Source organism: Anoplolepis gracilipes, chromosome 13, assembly GCF_047496725.1.
Source record: "Anoplolepis gracilipes chromosome 13, ASM4749672v1, whole genome shotgun sequence".
Lineage (NCBI taxonomy): Eukaryota > Metazoa > Arthropoda > Insecta > Hymenoptera > Formicidae > Anoplolepis > Anoplolepis gracilipes.
The window spans coordinates 10,265,352-10,280,700 of record NC_132982.1 but is presented as its reverse complement, the minus strand read 5'-3'; the positions used below and the strand labels follow the sequence as shown (position 1 = coordinate 10,280,700).

Sequence of the window (15,349 nt, the reverse complement as noted above, 5' to 3'; positions counted from 1 at the left end):
CAATCAGAGATCGCGCAGCATCTCTGATTGATGTATACAAAAATTTTTCGTATGACTTTGGGACGACTTTCTATTTAGCGATACAAATCAATGCAAGTGTCATTCTGTTCAGTTTTCAACCATGGACAACAAAGATAGAATGACATTTGTGTCGCTAAATGGAAAGCTTCCTTTAAAAATCAGGTTAGCTTAGGTGTATTTCATCTTGTGTGACACAAAACCTTTCTTTATATTCCCATCTAGCTATTTGTTGGTTCATGTGTCATGCAAGTCGTGTAGAATTGCATACACAGAAAGCGACTGAAAAGAATTTTCTTTAACGCTTGATTCTGTCTGATTTACTTTGCACAACAATGGCAGAGAAAAATAATCCGATATACAAGATTGCGAATGCCGTACATTACATAATAGATACTCCCGTCACTTATATTCGAGGTATTATCTAATCATTTGTTGGGTTATGTATTGCTCTTCTCTTTCTTTTTCCCCTTCCTCCTTCCCTCTCTCTCTCTCTCTTTTTTTCTTTAAATATATATAGTTATTAATAATTTGTCTTTTTTTTTTTTTTTTTTTTTTTTTTAATTGCAGAAAAATTTGTAACGCCAAATCAAAAGAAATATCCATGGTATCATCAACAATACCGTCGAGTACCAACGATCGACGAATGTTACAATGACGACATAGTCTGTTATACCGAGGCAAATTGTCAATTTATGCGCGACAAGTAAGTTTTATGAGATATTCGAAAATAAAGGGAAAGAAAGTTCAATATTGATAATTATTACAATTACAATTGATAACATTAAAATTACAAGAAATAATTTGCTTAAAGTATATTAAATATTGATTAACTTTTAATAACAGATCGGTAGAAGATGAAATTTTATTCATATTGAGAAGTCGTTTTGAACATTGTGCTTTTTATCACGGTGATGATGATTATTTGTGCGATGATTTAAAGAAAGCTTACTTTGATGGAGCTGCTGCATGGTTTACAAAATGTGAGTATTATATTAAATAAATTGAGTTACAATACCAAGAGGAAAATAGTTGTAATAAAAAATATATCTCGATATTCTTTAAGTCAAATATTTTGTCACAAATTTGCAGATGGCGATATGGGTGTAGGTTTGAATGTTAAAAATGCATATATGAAGCAGAAACATCGTATGATCTGGGAACGCCGTCACGGCCCTGTAGGAAGCGGCATGAGAGATCAAGAGACTAAGGCATAGCAATTTACACTGACGTTGTAGACGATGATTTAATGGCAAACGCATTCGCATATTATGGGTCTGTGAGATTGCAGGTTTGCATTAATGTACAGATATATATATATATATATAATTATATTATATTGTGAATTAAGAGAAGCGGGATAATAAAAATAATTTATCAAAATTTTCATTCACATTTCTTCTTTACATCTATAATAATCGATTAGAATCTTACACTATAAATAGAACAAGAATAATATATCGCGATATAACAAATATCTCAAATATTGAATGAATTAATCTCTTTTTATTCTTTCATTGTACAATATATAAAAAGATTATAATTATTGTACATGTGTATATCAAATTAATTTACGTAATATTCATTTAGACGCGATTCAATCGATGATTTATTACATTCCCTTGTTTGTTATCGAGTTAAAATCATCTTATTCACATTAATCTCATTTACAATTTCTCTATCTCGACATTTTCTTAACCAGATTACTCATCCATTATTTAGAATGCCAAAGTAAATTGAATACTTGTGTAAAACCTGTATGATAAAATATTTAGTGCATAAAATAATTATTTGCGTTGAAATATCTTATGCAATGACGCACATTACACAGTGTAAAATATTTCTCTTTAAACGAATTAAAAGTTTCTCTACAAAACACACATGTACGCACAAAATCTTTCATATAAATATAAAATACAAGAATTCATTATTTTAGGCACATAAATATATATAACATATAACAAAACTATTTCTTGGAGTGAGAATAAATTAAACAAAAATATTTAAAAGAAAGTCACATAAATACTATGATCTTTATAATTAAATAACACTCGATGTCTCAAATGTCATTTAACGTATCGACCGAGTTTTCGAATAATAACTCAATGGAGATAGCGCAAGCATTATGCGTTCTTTTTCAAATTCTTCAGTTAAAAAAAAAAAAAAAAAAAAAAATAAAATAATATAATAGAATTTAGAATAAATTGACGATAAATTGATAAATAGTATCGCATGAACCTTAAAATCCATTGTGGTAATAATATTACAGTACAATAACTCTCACACTGCAAATTACTACACATCCATAACGCATTTACAGCGCGCATTTACAGCGCGCATTTACGAGCACAAAATACAAGATTCAAAGTGAGATCAGTATATTCATTCGCTTCAACGATTCAAATAGCGCGACATTCTCATTCCGATGTGGTTTACATTACTCATTTAATACATTAAGGAAATATTGTACAAAAATTCTGTCACAATGTACTCATTAAATCCTCTTTGAGTGAAAAAAAAACAAGAATTGCGCAACACGGGAGCTGATATATTTTTGGTGCAATTTCTACTTTTGCTTCGTCTCTGTTTTAATAAAATTATGTAATTTATCGCCACTTAATATTACTCGGACGATGATGTTTGTCTCGACAATCTTTGTTAAAATTTCACCTCACGTGTTGTATTGCGCTACATATTCTTCGATTTATGCTATATCAAACAATAGTACTAATTTCTAAACATCAAAGATTTTTTTTTTATCGATAAAATTACTTTTCCTTTTCTAATATATCGTGACATCGCGTGAAAACAGTTCATACATCGTATCATACTCCAATTTTACATCATTGCTATATATTCATAACATTGTTTCATTCATTTAATAACATATTTGTAAAATTATACATTGAGCTGTAAAAATGTATGGAGCGAATGAAAAATTTATAAGGTGATTAAGATGAACAACTGTACAAATAAAAATGTATGGCGGACAAGAGAATTTTTATCACTTATTGTTAGTTTTTAGTTGGCAACAATTATACGTATCTTTTTTTAGACATATAGTATGTTATATGAATGCAATTCGCATTGCTGTTGACAATGTGAATGTAGGCAAATCGAAAGAAGCGATTTAACAATAATTTATTTACAAGAGACAATTAATTAATACTCGATGACTATTGAAATCTAATCTAATCTTTCCTTGCACGGTTTTTAACAAACGTAAAACTAAAAATAGATATAAATTATTCCATGATATGTGTGCGTTATTAACTGGTCGAAACAATCAAGTAAAAATTGATTGTAAATTCGCGCATACGCGATACAAAAACATTTTAAATAAGATTAAAATATAATATATCTATAATATACAAATAAAAAATATGTATTAGAGACACAATATAAAAAGATTTAAATCGTAATAAATCTCGATTTTAAATATACTGCGTCACGCTTCTTGGATGTGATTTGCCGAAAGATTAATTATTGCCATCCAAATCTTCCTTCTTTTAATGTATAGTACTACTATCGTCTTTTTTTTATATCCTATATCACAGTACGAAAAAATGCTACATGTTTCCTACCCATCAGCGCATGTCATTCGGTATAAATTCAATCATTCACACATTTGATATTAGAATCCCGATTATAGCAATCACATATCTACTCGATGTATATTTTCATACATTTTGAAAATAATTTAAGTGTTATAAGCAGTATTCTCTCTATTGCATACACATTTACTCTATATACAAATGTGTTGTAAATTTCAAGTATAAATAAAGTGTGCGGTATATACCTACCATCATCCATAAAATAGTTGTATAGGTATAATTTACTCCATTTTGAATGGCAACCAAAAGACCGTAATGTTGAAGTCTGCAGTTTCTTACTATTTTTAAGCATAAAATTTATCAAACTCAATCGGTTTTGATCCTGAGCTTATCACTATTTAACTTCTCTTTCTGTATATCTCTGATCTCTCTTCATGGCTCGATTGGTTGGTTAAACTGGGCTGCCAAGCGTCTCTTGCTCCTAATTACTGTAATTAAGTTTTCTGATATTTTACAATGTGAGTGAGCACGCACATACACGCACACACACGCACATATATATATAGCAACAATAAATCATGTTGTAGAACATTAGTTGTAAAAAAAAATTTCTTTTCTTCTTTTTAATGCAGCTACTCACGAAGCTTACCAGAAGTACTGTGGCTGTCGTTGCTCTCATTATCATCAATAGTATTATCTTCGCTTTCGGAGCTTGCAAGATTGAGATGCGTTCTCGCGGTAGTCTTTTTCTGATTATCTACCGATATCTTCTTCTTGGGTGTTAAGGATAAAGAAGGAAGCGGCAGTTCAGACGGATGTGGAGCAACAACAGACTTGGAATAGTAAGGAGAAGTAGGCGGATACAAAGGATTCGCAGCAGCGGGTAATAGATTTTTCGTTGGCGATAGCAAGTCCGACGTACCATCACCCGACAGTAATTGGTTCCAACTTGGTAAAGTTAACGGAGGAACCTGAAGGAATAATTAAAATGATATAAACTAATGAATGCTAATGTAAATGAAATAAGTGCAATTTCTCAAAAATATATATATTTCAGAAATATTAAAGATAATAAAAAAAAAAAATTTACCTGTACGTTCGTGGAATGTTCGTCTTGGGGATATGTAAATTTCGTTGGAGACATCCATAGTGATGATTTCCAATGTTCTTCCTTACACGCGGCATCCTGTGAAAGAAGATGCAGTTATTAATATCGCAGATAGAAAAAACATGAATATTAATATGCCTATTAGAATAATACCTCGGGCGGGGAATCCGGCTTAGGTGGCGGTGGAGGAAAATCATGTTGCATTATCGGTGTACGTATTAAACTCTTCAGGAAGCTCTCGCCGGCACTTTCCGGCCAATTAATCGAGCGTTCTTCCGAACTCGTCAAGTTCTTCCAATGCTTAATACGGTTCTGCGACCACAAAGCTTTATCCTCTTTCACTTTCCAAGAATTAATACTTGTCAACTGATCTATCCATTTCTCGTGATTATCCACGCCCATAGCATTCGAGATATTTACGTTGTAGGAAGAATCACTTTCGAAGGAATCGTTGCTAGAATCCGTATCGTGATAGGATGACATCGGCTTATATATCGTTGGCAAAGGTATACCGGCCGCAGCTTAGCAAAGAATAAACATTCAAATTAGCATGATATCAATATAAAAATGTATTAGAGAAATATTCAATTTTTCAATTATTATTACCAGTCAATTTTTTATTTAAATAAATAATCGCTTCTTTCTTTCGTGTTTCCTTGATCGTTATGGTGCAAGGTAATGCTTGTAAAAGTGCAGTTACTGTTGGAAAACCATACTGTGCAGGTTTACAAGATGAACCTATGATAGTCGAGTATGATACATCAAACTGCGACAAGTTTAACGTACCACCACAATTCATCATTATGCGATAAAGATCACAGGCGAAGCGATGTAACGGTGTCAGTTCGATGTATTGTTCGCCATTTACCACTGTAAACTATATAAGATATATTTTTAGAACGTAATACAAATACATACTCAGGGGGATCACGGTCCAATTTTTTAATCGAGGCGTAATAAATGGCAGTGTGACTGAATTATTTTATCCTTTTGCGGAAACTTGGAGAGCAAAAGCTCCAGGTGAATCAAGCTTAGATCCATATATTATACGTACCCGAACAACATTTGCCAAATCTTTTCTAAACTCGTCTAGATAACATTGTTTCAAGTAATAGTGAGAGTATTGTTGAACAAATTCCTTGACGGGCATTCTATGTTGAGGTTGATCCATGAGTATGCGTCGGCATTGAAGAGTTGCTTGTTGCAAGTGTGATTTGTCCATAGTGATAATAGCAGGTCCTGTGGCCAAATCTATGATCTGCAATGAGAGAAGTAAATCCATCCAGATATAGTTAATAAAAATAAATTAAAACGCGCTATCGATATCATGGCTGAATCAACATGATATTACGTTACCTGAATGGTATCTCCAAGCTTTTTCATAAGATGTAACATGGAATTGCAGCCGAATAATTCGGGACGTAAAGCGTAGCCAAATTGATGTAGAAACGTTTGCGCGATGTTCGAAATCATGAGGCCACCTTTGGCACGCATTATCAATTTCGATATTTGTTCGGCAAGAACTTTAAGACCTTCTTTCTCAGTCAAGGATATCTGTCTCTCGCCTCCATTAACTTCCTCGATTTTTACTATGTCCGGAATTGCTTCAAACAATTCAATCAACTTGGTAAATCCATAATCCGATACTCGACACTGATGACCAAAATGATGATGATAGGAAGGTACAAACTTGTTGAACAACATTCTGCATTGAGGTGCATGTTGCAGTAATTCGACAACCTGCATGTAAAATTCAACTTGTTACATTAATTAATTTAAAGAATTTAATTAAAAAAAAAAATTCTTAGGTTTAAGAGTTTTCTTGAATAATTCGTAAATTACGCACTTCCTTAGCGAACAATCTTGTTCGCTCCATCTCTTCCGCAGTCTGCTCACGTTTGGGAATAGCGATCATTTTATCACCGCCCTCGATAGACGTTACGACAACTGTGTTTTCAGACACTTCACCGAGAATATCTTCGATATTGCACACGCCATAATCCACAATATCCCATGGTTTTGCTGCAAAAAGATTTGATGTGAGATGTTAATTATTTTTTAATTAATGACTACGAATAAATGTGCGTGTTTGAAATCGTTGTTTATGTATACCTATTACTCTACCGTAAACATTTGGAAATTCTGATAATGCTACTTGTTTGCTCGCTTTCGACTTGAGCACTCGTAATAAATCCGAAGTGAATCGACGTACTTGAGCACGGTGCGATAGCGTAACTACGCGCTTATTACCTTCACCCATTACCTAAGACAAAAAATATATATGAAATAACTTGTATACATCATTTCAAGTTAACACTTATATATTTGCGGTATTTTATATTATTTATTTTACATACTTGGACTGTGTGTGTAAGTGCCTCTAGCAAATCAATTAGCTTAGTGAACCCATAATCGGCGACTCTACATTGCCGTCCAAAATGATGATGGTACGCTGGTATAAATCGATTAAAAGGTAATTGGCAGTGTGGAGCGGTTTTCAAAAGATCGACCAATTCACGACTAAAAAGGGCCAACTGATTTGCGAGCGATGGACTCACGCACTTGTTTTCTGGAAGAAAAGCAAGATCTTATGACTTTTGCATAATAAAAGACTTTTGATAAAAGCACATCTTAAATTTTCAGTTAAAACTTATAGAAGATTTACCATCCTGGTTACTTTCGTGATCCTTCTTTCCTACCCACACGAGATACTTTACGCTACCGATATCTTGTTTTAATTCAACAGATGATAAACACGATACCAAATGTTCCAAAGGTACACCATGTTCTACAATTTCCAACTTTTCTTTGAATTCAGCCTCGTAACAGTTTGGTAAACTAAAATTAAATTTGAATTGTAAAATTCCTATCTTTTTGATGATTAAAAATTTTGATTATTTATTATTTGATATAATTCTTCATACGTAAACTTCACAAAGATTCATGTAATAAATGATTAAAAAAACATACCTTGGTAAAGGTAGTATGCCGTTGTGCGACGCTAGCAATTCTTGCATACGAGATTCGAGAATTTTCAAGGAGATTTTTACATTAGGTAAGGATGCCATCTCTTGCTCTGCCCAGCCTTTGTCGGACAACGGTTTTACGATATGGATTGTGCAATACGGCAATTTGACTTGTCCATCCTACAAGTATTATTCAGTGTGTTTTATGTGTAAAGTATATTACATATAATCTCTTCTATTACATGAAAGAATAAATTCAGCTTGATATGATACGCTTCACAGTGTGATCAAAGCTTCTCGACAGTGAGGGAACTGGAAGAAGCTCTACCAACACCGAAAAAGCTCAGACTCGGCTTACATCCATCATATTTTGTAGACGTTATAAACAATATCGTGTAACGATATAGTATTATCACATACCTGTACTGTATTGCATGGCGATGGCGTGTTTCTATGATCTGGATTGAGCGAAACCATTCTGCCACTCGAATCTTCAGTAATTACGCATACGTCTCTCATTTTATATAATTCGGAAACGCTTACAGAGATCATAAATCGGCTCTCATACATTTCGCGGAATTTGAATAATGGAAGTTTGTGTCCCGGGACCTCTTGCAAAAGCAGTACGATTTGCGCCCGAATAAGTTGGGGATTTGGTCCATTAGTATGAGCGTAAGATATCAATATGCGTTTGTAGCCTATTTTACGGCGATGTAATTGTGAAATTGCATATTGTGCGTCCGGTAACGAGGGTACTTTGACACTGGCGGCAAAATTACCGTCCGATTGCATAAATATAGAAATATGACAACTCTGAAAAAAAAAAGGAAAAAGAAAATTTTTTTGCATATAACACGTAATGTGTACATATAGATAATATAATTATATATATGAATAAATAAATAAATAAATAAATATATATATATATATATATATATATATATATATATATATATATATATGTATATGATTAAAACTTGCAATTTTATACTCGATCCACAAGTAATACTTGCATTTTACTTTCGTGAGATATTTAATTGTTATATTTCTCTTAATATTCTATTATCAATTCTATTTATTGTTGCACATAATTTAAATATTTTTTATTTATCGAACAGAAATATTGAGAATTCATAAATAAATAATATTTTAAACATTTTTAGTTAAATATATATTAAAACTATCGAATACTTTTTTAAATATATGTACATTCTCTGTTGCATGTCATATCGACATGCTGACTTTGTAGACTAATTTTGATAAAATCACTATCGAGATAGTGTGAAGTAACTTAATAGTCAACATACAATAGAATAACGACAACATGTATCAGCAAAAAAAATTTTTTTTGCATATAACACATAATGTGTACATATAGATAATATAGATAATATAATTATATATATATATATATATATTACTTACTGAAACATGTTCCATGAATACAGACGAAAGAATCCGCTTCATATCCTTTATATCGATGCTTTGATCTAAATTTGTCACTTGCAATTCGATAGGTGTATTAGTGCCATTATTAGTGCTACATCCATTGCGGTTATTTATAGGATTACAAAACTTCTAAAAATAAAAAAAGGGAAGGGATTAAAAAATAATATATTATATTAGTGATAGGAGAGAAGTGAGGTAGGGAAAAATGGAGAGGGAGAGAGAAAGTGAGAAAAACACATCAAAATTATGAATAAATTAACTAAGAAAACTTTAACTTTTAATTTTTAATTAAAAAAGAAATACCTCTACTTCTTCATTTTCTGCATCACTCAGATGTGAAGAACGCGAAGTTTGATTGTGTTGTCCTGTCCCTTGTAATATGTTATTTTCATAAGGAGATGGTGTTTTGTTGTTTCGTGTGGAAATTTGCTGTTGATTCTGAAACAGAAAACAATTTCTTTTGTGTTTCTCTAAATATGTTGCATTAAACAATAGGAAAAAAAGAAAACATTGTTTGTACCTGCCATGCATTTTTTTCTTTAGATGCATCATATAGAGGAGATGGACTGCGCCGTTTAAAAGAGTTAGATTGCCCTATTGTTTTACAATATATAATATTAATTACTGTAAGATGTAATTGAAATAATGAAATTGATTTCAAACTGTTACCATTACAATTGAGCGGAACAGCTAATGAATTATACGATTGTCGAGCTCCAACCCATTCGGAAGCATAAGCAAAGGAACCGTGTGTGCCTCTGATGCGCCTAAGGCCTTCGGGAGTGCGAGAAGTTACACCAATGGGAATACTATTGTCCCGGACCTGCGAGACATGAGCTCGTTTTCCTGATATCTTTGACTTCTCTACCTTAAATCATTATTGTAGTACATTATGCAAAATGAACATTACAGTAAATAACAACAAGCTAATAATGATAAACAGAAATAAAATTACACGCGAAGAAAACACAGATAATAAAGATGAATAAATTTAGAAATTTTCATTTACATAAAAATTCTAAATACTAACTTTATATTGTTCATCCCATATATGGCTGTACTGATGAGGTCCTGCAATTGGCCAAATTAATGGTGACTGCACTCTAGCAAGTTCATTATATGTCCTATTAAAAGTCACATCGTTGTTCGTAAACGATCTCCCAAAAAGTATAGGAGGTTGCTGCACTATTCTGTAAAACATAGGATAAAGATATTAAAGTCAGACGTGTTTTTATTATACTCTTGCAACTTATAAATCTGTTTAACAGTTTATCAGATAAGATCAAATACAAAGCTCATAGCCCGAATCAGCAAGGATAATAACTCTACTCGCGACTCTAGAGCTCTTTCTCGGATTATCCATCATTAAAAAAAAAAAAAGACATTCTGTTAATTTATCAGATAAATAGATTTAGTTGATGAATTTAACAGATTAAGAACACTAACCCTGATAATGGGGCATTGATGGGTGCGCAATGGGGACTAAAGGTAGGATAAGCGCCGACTACGGGTGACGATGTTTGATAATTTGGGAATTGAAGGGTTCTTGTCCCTAATACAGAGGAACTCGCAGCATACATTTGCTTAGAGTTGCTTTGCTTAGAGCCAGTAACAATTTCCGAGTCACTGACTGCCCGACTTCGTGTTATAATAGTTCCTGAAAAAAATAAAAAAAAAAAAATAAAAAATATATGCATATATATACATATATATGTAATCAATTATAATAAACTTAACGATCGAGTATCGTATATACGTCATATTTAGAGGTTTCACCAACAAACATACCTAGATTTTTGCCAATTGTATTTCCTTTTTCTTTACCAAGATATTTTACAAGTATTTTTGATCCAAGAACATATTCTCCTTCCATACGCTTTTGAGCTCTACGAAAAATAAAAAAAAATAAATAAATAAAAATAAAAAAGAAACAGAAAAGAGAAATCATATTGTTATTGGAGTTAATCAGTTGAACAGAATAGAAGCAATTCCTTCTTATAAATGACCTTGCAGGTAAGAATATATAAATATCTATATACGAGTTAATTTCAATAGCAAACAATATAAATTATTTGCCATTTGAAATTTTATCTCAACAAGAAACATATATTGGGTACAAAATACATAATTTTCAATATTAGACATGACGAAATTTTTCTAACTATAACAAAGTATACTGTAACTTACCCCAAACAGAAATAAAACCATCAGTCAACATTGTGATATATAACACACACACACATTTGAATAGAACAATAAATATCAATAATATATATACATATACATATATATTATTCTGTATAAAAACAAACTATTTGAAATAAATTCTCCCCAATATATGTATGTACTAATGGTATAATAATATAAGACAACTTATTATACAATATTCTTTGACTTTCCACCGTGTTCTTTATGTTACTGCCTGTTATTTCAAACCTTCCTTATTTATCTTTCATCCCTACTACATCCATACATAATAAAGGAGACATATGATTGTGTTTTTTTTCTTTCTTTTTCTTATATACATACAAATCTTCCATGTGGATTTCTGTCCTGACAGGACATAGTACCATTGCTTAAGTATGTATATACAAATTCAATGTAATAGAAAATATGAAAGGCTGATTTACATGACTAGAGGCGGGTTATTTGAATAAATTTTTATAAAAATGGGCTAATTGATAAATAACAAAAATAAATATGAGAATATAAATTTTGATAATTTTAACTTTCAGATTATCTAAAATTATTTAAAAATAATTACTTAAAATCATTCTAAGCTAGTATTTAAGCTAGTTTTGCATATATATTTTATCAAACTTTAATAATTGATATACAAACTTGGATATTTTATACTAAATATATAAAATAAAAATAATATAACTTGTAAAAATTAAGCAGTTAGAAAAAAAAACAAATGTATGTGTGTGTGTGTGTACTCTGTAGTAATCAAAAATTTAATAAGACATGTACCTGTCTGCAGAACTGTGCGATGTAAAGCGTACAATGGCAGTATTTGATTGGACATCTATCACACGACCACCACAATTTTCAGATAATTGCTTAAGACGACGCTTAATGACATTAACATCCTTTTCATCAGGAAGATTACTAACTAAAAGATCATAGGATTCATTACCCTGAAAGTGTTAAAATCATTCATGGGTAACATTATAGTAAGGTAAGAGAAAAAACACACACAGAGAAAAAGAGAAACAGTGAGAGTGAGAGAGTTAGAGAGAGAGAGAGAGAGTTAGAGAGAGAGAGAGAGAGAGAGAGAGAGAGAGAGAGAGAGAGAGAGAGAGAGAGAGAGAGAGGAGGGAGAGATAAAGTATGCATACTAGTAAATTTTAACACAATTTGATGGTAGTGATCAATTGATATTTTGACAGAATGTTTGATGTATAACCATTAAATAACTGGCTACATGTTTTGATTAACATTAATATTTGAAATTATATATATATATTCACTAATGTTTTTACAAAATCAGATCAGTTACTACAAATTTATATAAACCATTAATTGCTCTGACACACTTTGCAAAATTACTAGTACATATATATAATTTCAAATATTTTTTAATGTTAACCAAAATATATAAATATATATAATCAGTTATTATATGACGACATGCATTAGTAAACATATATATATATATATTTCTATATTAGAATCACTAGTATTTTCCTTGTATATAAACTGTATGTTAATACAAATAAATCTGAATCATATATATACCAAGATGCATAAAAAATATTATATACACAAAACAAAGTACATTTGAATATAAGCAAAACTGTATGTGTGCGTGTATATATAATATATACACACATCTCCATCTTAAATCTACTCTGAATATTACTTATTAATTAAATACATGTGTAAAGTATAGCATAATTTATATTATGGCAACTTCAAATAAAAAAATTCTTTTGTCAATATTATTATCTTCACATACCAGTATTCATACCTTTGCTGGAGTTCTGGACGGAAGTGGCTCCGTGAGCTCCATGAAATCATAATGTTCATTAGCACATAATATTAATGCTTCTGAGGTATTTTTTTTATGTAACAGTATTACATAAATTTTTTTCCTATGACGTAAATCACTGAGATCAGCGGCAAAATTAATATCACCAGATATTAAGATTATAGCTGCTGGGCTGCCATGAATATCGGCAAACCTCCTGATGGATTGTTTAAGTTTTTCATCCGCAGCATTCTTACACGTAGCAGCTACATGTATTAAATTAACCTAGTAAATGCAAAAGAAAAATAAATAAGTAACAAATTAATTACACAAACAACAAAATCATGTGGAGCAGCTTTTTTACCTGAGCGTCATTCAGTTCTTGTATAATTTGGTTATTCTCTTTCTGTACGTCGCAAACTACGATAAATTCTGCTTCTCTGTAGCGATTAAAAAATTTATCTCTAATTAATTGTGTAACTGCTATGGCGGATCTGCCCTTAGGAACCTGTAATATAACAAAATATTACAATTGCAACAAAATAGCATATTAATGAGAGATCTTTTAAATAAAAGATTAGCAAACTAACTTGACAGTTCTCAATGTCCCAAAATACACCAATAGGTGGAAGTTGAATTGGCAGAGTTGGCATATTAACCAGACTATCATGATGTAAAAGAGAACATTCGTGTCTACAATGGCCGAATAACGAAGAAGTGGATGTTTTACATCCTACTTTAGAATTACTGTTATTTTTTTGTCTACCATCGTGCAATTGACTTTTGAGAAGTTGAGATGAGACCTCTTGCGCAGATATTAGTTGCAGCAGTTTCTCATTAAGACCTTCAATTTCATCATTATCATCCATACAAGATGTACGGTAATCCAAAGATTTCTTTCCTGCCATGTGTTTCACAAATTATCTAATAAGATTCCAATATATTGACTGAAATTAATGAGAAATTTTCAAATTAATAGATATATTAAAAGATATATCTTGTTACACAGATATATATATATATATATATTATATGGTTGTATATAAATAATTTATATAGAGAGAACAATTATAAATCTTCGCATAAAAATTTTGCAGTTCAAAGCAAAGCCGAGAAGCTAAAGATGGATATTAAACGAATTATAAAGATAATAAATCTTTTTAAGACATTTCGCGCGTTTTAATAAGTTTTCTTACAAATGCATAAAATCACCAAGTTGATTTAGCAAAGTATGTAATTAGTGATTAAAGAATATTTGAGATCGTTTACCTGAAAAAATCAGCCATCGTTTTATCGTAACTTTCTATGCAACGTGCAGCGTCGGACAAGAATGCAACAACCGGCAAACACATGAAATGTGAAATGTCGAATACATAAAACATTACGGAAGAACATCACAAGCGTATTCATAGTTTGTAAAAATCCATGACCGAACCTCTACATACATATATATGTACATATACACGAGAAATCAAACGCGAATCAATGCGATTCTGCAAAACGTGTGTTCCTGCAATTTTCAATATTTCTTTTCAATCTCTCTCTCTCTCTCTTCATTCTACGCATTGAAAACAGATTCAAGGCTGCATTTGTATTAAGCGATCAATAAAGGTCTATTTTTAATAGGCTTACAGAATTCGCATAAAGAAACGAATCAAATGTCGTCTTTATCAACTAGAGAATTTTTACACGTCATGATTGGCTACAGAATTTTCTGATTGATCAATCATTGGGTCGTGCTAGTTACCGATCGATGTGAGTGGTTATATTCAAATGGCCTTTTCCGTTCTTCAGTATGTTTTTTATGGACACTTTCAGGATGTGTTCAGAAATTTGACTATATAAGTATGGACTACTAGCAGGCTGCATATTCATCAAGGCTATAAATCAAGAGAATAGCGTTCGCAGGTCACTCGCATTTTGCGCGCGAAATACAAATTATCAGCAAAATTTTTTTCAAATTCTTTTATATTATTTAATACTATTTATATTATTTATTATGCTATTATTTTACAAATTCTTTAATTCAAAGCTATATATGTACACATTACATAATGTAAATAATAATTATATAAACTTATTATTATTATTGTTTATATCAATTATTAACTTAAAGGTAAATTAAAGTTTAGAAATTTTATCTAAGGTAAAGGTAAAGTACCATTTAATCAGTTGGCAAGCCTGGTTTTTGAATATTGATCTGAAAAAGTTTCGCGTTTCTTGCACTTCTAACTCAAAATATTTACCTTTAATTCGAGGTAAGTATATATATATATATATA

The 15,349-nt window shown here is 31.2% G+C and overlaps 2 protein-coding genes across 5 annotated transcripts; one reads left to right on the top strand and one right to left on the bottom strand.

Moving 5' to 3' along the window:
* The first annotated feature begins 224 nt into the window (after positions 1-224).
* Nd-pdsw (NADH dehydrogenase (ubiquinone) PDSW subunit) lies at positions 225-1,401 on the top strand. The gene is made up of 4 exons (XM_072904387.1): positions 225-435; positions 589-724; positions 865-1,001; positions 1,111-1,401. Exons 1-4 carry the CDS (start codon positions 354-356, stop codon positions 1,233-1,235), a joined length of 480 nt encoding a protein of 159 aa, XP_072760488.1. The 5' UTR covers positions 225-353; the 3' UTR covers positions 1,236-1,401.
* Positions 1,402-1,504: 103 nt separating this feature from the next.
* Positions 1,505-14,573, bottom strand: Marf1 (meiosis regulator and mRNA stability factor 1-like protein). Of its 4 annotated transcripts, none has more exons than XM_072904383.1 (25): positions 14,338-14,573; positions 13,659-14,015; positions 13,433-13,576; positions 13,069-13,353; positions 12,069-12,235; positions 10,884-10,981; positions 10,542-10,752; positions 10,126-10,285; positions 9,765-9,963; positions 9,616-9,689; positions 9,399-9,533; positions 9,072-9,224; positions 8,067-8,459; positions 7,651-7,826; positions 7,346-7,518; positions 7,038-7,267; positions 6,793-6,943; positions 6,527-6,702; positions 6,037-6,420; positions 5,735-5,938; positions 5,287-5,557; positions 4,834-5,201; positions 4,663-4,758; positions 4,222-4,543; positions 1,505-4,060 (listed from the first exon to the last, which is right to left on the bottom strand). In XM_072904383.1, the coding sequence occupies exons 2-25, from the start codon at positions 13,974-13,976 to the stop codon at positions 4,005-4,007; spliced, it is 4,944 nt and encodes a 1,647-aa protein (XP_072760484.1). In that variant the 5' UTR covers positions 13,977-14,015; positions 14,338-14,573; the 3' UTR covers positions 1,505-4,004. The 4 variants fall into 4 exon arrangements, with proteins under 4 accessions (XP_072760484.1, XP_072760486.1, XP_072760485.1 ...); XM_072904385.1 differs by having other exon boundaries at positions 7,038-7,249; XM_072904384.1 differs by having other exon boundaries at positions 9,771-9,963.
* Between the last annotated feature and the right edge of the window lie 776 nt (positions 14,574-15,349).